The sequence below is a fragment of the Papilio polytes genome, unplaced genomic scaffold (genome assembly GCF_000836215.1).
Source record: "Papilio polytes unplaced genomic scaffold, Ppol_1.0 DF823823.1, whole genome shotgun sequence".
Taxonomy (NCBI): domain Eukaryota; kingdom Metazoa; phylum Arthropoda; class Insecta; order Lepidoptera; family Papilionidae; genus Papilio; species Papilio polytes.
The window spans coordinates 1353815-1357638 of NW_013525381.1; the positions used below are offsets into that span (position 1 = coordinate 1353815).

General features: G+C 34.2%; 1 protein-coding gene across 1 annotated transcript in view; it reads left to right on the forward strand.

Annotated features, from left to right (window-relative positions):
* The window catches only part of LOC106103382 (protein lava lamp-like), a 16242-nt gene that overhangs the window by 3901 nt on the left and 8517 nt on the right, over window positions 1-3824 (forward strand). The window contains exons 4-6 of the mRNA XM_013283127.1: window positions 1976-2136; window positions 2241-2439; window positions 2515-3708. Coding sequence (XP_013138581.1) covers window positions 1976-2136; window positions 2241-2439; window positions 2515-3708 — 1554 coding nt within the window. The remainder of the gene's footprint in view (window positions 1-1975; window positions 2137-2240; window positions 2440-2514; window positions 3709-3824) is intronic.

Here is a 3824-nt window from a genome sequence, read left to right on the forward strand (position 1 = left end):
AGTCATTAAGTAAGGCGGGCGTACAATTTAAATAGCGGTGGCCACAGTCATCGCGGGCATACGCATCCAGTCGCGCTAACATACGAGTAGCAGCTTTAAGACTTAAAAATGTTGAGAGAACTGATAGTAATTTGCTTGGTATCGATGGCTGTGGAGTGTAACGGCGATCTGTCATTTCTCACGGCCATACCGAGTGCGATCACAAATGCTTTCTTCGGCACAATCTTCGGGGGTAACACTGCACCCCCGGCGAATGCACAAGGGCAGAAGAGTTTCGCCGAGCACCCAATAGCCGTCCAACAGAAGGTTGCCGATAAGCAAGGCGATGGCAACTACAATCAAAATCTTAACTTGAATAACAATAAAGGCGCGGTGAACCTATCCAGCTACGGGCAGAAAACCGAAAGCAACTACGGAAATTACGAACAAGCTAGGCGGAACTGAAATACGAAATCATGATTTTTTTTTTAAATTTTGAAGTTTCTTTACTGGAAACTTAATTTGTTTTCATGTAATGATATGTGTGCGAAGTTTCGATTATGTATACAATATTTTGTCTAATAAATTACTTTTAAAATTGCCAAACATTTAAATGTGACCTGTAACCTGTTTTTATCAAAGACAACTTCTTTACATCTATATTATTTATTTAAATGATTCGGACCGACAATGAAGTCATTTAGCGTATATTTGTGACCTTACATTTGAATTTCAAAATGTACATATAAAAAGCTTGCTACGTTACTTTTGCAAGGAGTGAAAGGGATAAATGCTGGTTTATAATGATCATGACAACGCTTTAAAAATTCCCTAATATTTTATTGGCTTTATCACGGTACACTTGCTGTATAAACATTAGCACAAACTTGATTACAGTCTTCTACAAGAGACTTTTACTCTCTTCCCATTCTCATGCATTTCTAATAAAGACAGGATAAAGGTGAATTTAAAAAAGACCTAACCTGTTTGATACTTTGCCTCCTTGTGCTATTAATATTCTTAAACTGACTTATAGCGAAATAAAACAGAAACTTAAATCGAGAAATACCAGACGGGCAAGTTTTGATTTTTTTTAGTCAAATATTTTCCTCGTAGTAATTTTAAAATGTTATAGTTTTTTAATGAATATACGACTAGTGTCACTTTGTCGTGTCCGTGTGGATTTATCGATTTTTATTACGGCTGGTTTTCACTGCCGAAAGTAGTAGGTAGATAAACATGTCACAGCACTAATTGTCTCTAAAAAAAACAAGGATAACAACATATTTTTGAACAAGGAATTTCCGTAGTTAAAACATTTTAAATTTGAATTCGATATACATAATTTACATTAGTTGTCTATCTACATATTTATCCTATAATATTTGGAGTATCTTTGTGATACCCTCAAAAATAAGATTTTGTATACATGATCCAATTGCGTTGCTGATATCGAAAAGCAAATACCTAAAATCTGTTTATCTGTCTGGTTCGATCTTCGATCTGGTCCGATTTTATACGATTTTGGAACTCCTAAAATTGTTTTAACGACAAAAAACCCAAAAAAACTTATTAGATCTAGCTGTTTCCCGCGACTTCGTTCGCGTGGTATTAAAAAATATACGAACTATAGAAATGATAAAAATCTACGTATCCCTCGGGAACCATTTCTCGGGGATGAACCCTAATCCCATGTGAACTCCAGACTTTGTTTTATATCTGTGCCAAATTTCAATAAGATATGTTGAACCGTTACAGAATGATAGAGTAAACACTAAAAAAAACTAAATTAATGAATTCCACGGGAACCGTAACTATTCCCGGGATAGAAAGTAGCCTATGTGTTCTTCCAAACTATGCTCTAAACCTACGCCAAATTTCATGGAGATCGATTCAGCCGTTTAGGCCACAAACGCTAACAAACATCCATTCATCCATCGTAACTTTCGCATTATAACATTTATATATAATATATGATTTATCAAATATGTTGCAGTTCCTGGCATTAGTGAAAGTTTAGCAAACACTTTAAAGCAAAAAGAGCTATTAATGGAAAGGATAAAACAATATAAAGAAATTAGTAAAAGGCCTATGAGAAAATCAATGTCTGTGAAAAGAGAGCCTTCAGATACTACGGTTGTGCAAGAAGTGAGGAAGGTAAATATTTAGCAACTATCGTTATAGTAACTATTATACGTCAATTTTGTAGGAATGTATCAATTTAGTTTGTTTAAAAAAAATACATAAAACGTTAATTTCAGAGTGCTGATAATACGGATGTTGCAAAATTAATAAATAGTGTCAAAGAAAAAGAAAATGCTTTAAGTATAATGCAAGTCAAAATTAAAGCACTTGAGACAACAATTTTAGATTTACAAGAAAAAATAAATGAAAAGGACCAAGTAATTGAAGCTAAAAATAAAGCAACCACTTTAATAACTGATAGTTTAAGCAAGAAAGGTAAGGAGAGAATAGAGTAGAGTAAGTGTGATTTGCAATATTATCTGTGTATTTTACAAATGTTTAATGTTTTAGAAAAAGATACTCTAGATTTACTCGAAGATACTCGGCAACAGATGACAAAAATGCAGTCAAATTTCATTGCAATGGAAACTGAATGGAAAGACGAAAAACTGAGATTACTCGACCAACTTAGTGAAAGAGATGAAAAGATAAAAAGTCTAGAGGAGGCTAACTCCATACTAGAAAATTCACGGTTTGAGATCAGTGTTGCTCATTCTAAATTAGCCGAAGAATTAGATTTAAAGAAAGAGGAAATTCTAAAACTACAAGAGCAAATTGAAGCTTTGACTCAGAAAACCGGCGAAGAATTGTCGACGGGGGTATTGCACGGTGGAGATAAAGAGTTTTCTGAGGAAAAGGGGACTATTGAAATATCTACTATGGAAGAGTTGACGAAAAAACTTGAGTTATTAGAACATATAAATTGCCAAATGAGACAGACCAATAAAGATTTAGAAAATCAACTCGTGTCTTTGAATCTGGAGTCTAGAGAAAAAGCAACGCCAACTTCGCCGGCTAAAAGAGGTCCCACTAGTCCTCATCCTAGTCGAAAAGGTGGAAGGAGTGCCGCTTCCAAAAGTAAATCACCCTGGCGTGGTTTGTCAACCGACCCTGTACAACAAGAAACAGAAAAATCAAAAGCCAAAAGCGATACAGTCAAACAAGACATGGTAGTGCAATCTCTGAATAAAGATATCTTAGAAAAAGAATATTTATTGACACAAAAAGATGACTTAATATCCAAGTTACAGTTGGAAAATAGTGAAAAAGAAAGTGTTATAAACAACTTGCAAGCACAAATTGAAACATCTAAATGTGACACTAATAAAGTTGACATTGCTGTTTGTACCGATTCGCTAGAATCTTCTCGAGCCCACGAAACTCAGCAAGGAGAAGGCATTGAAAATATACCCGAGGATGTACAAACATTAAAAGAAAAGTTGAAATCGGCACAATGTCAAATTGATCAGCTTAATGAAGAGATAGATGCTGCAAATAAAAATATGATAAAAGTCAAATCAAGCTATAAAATAAAGTTGAAACAATTACAGAAAACCATCGACAGCTTTAGTAAAGTATCTGACGCGAATGCTGAAATTGTAAAACTTAATGAGGAATTGCATCAGTTGTCACAAAAGATAGCAGAGTTGGAAGAAGAAAAGGGAAATCTACAGCTACATCTAGTTGACTATGATAGTGGTAGATGTAAGTACTTTGTCAGACAATTCACTTCATGTAATAATTATATCTTCTAAAAAAAGCACAGTAAACATTTCTATTTAAGAGTAAACTTGAGAACATCGAAAATAGAATAGAAGGTT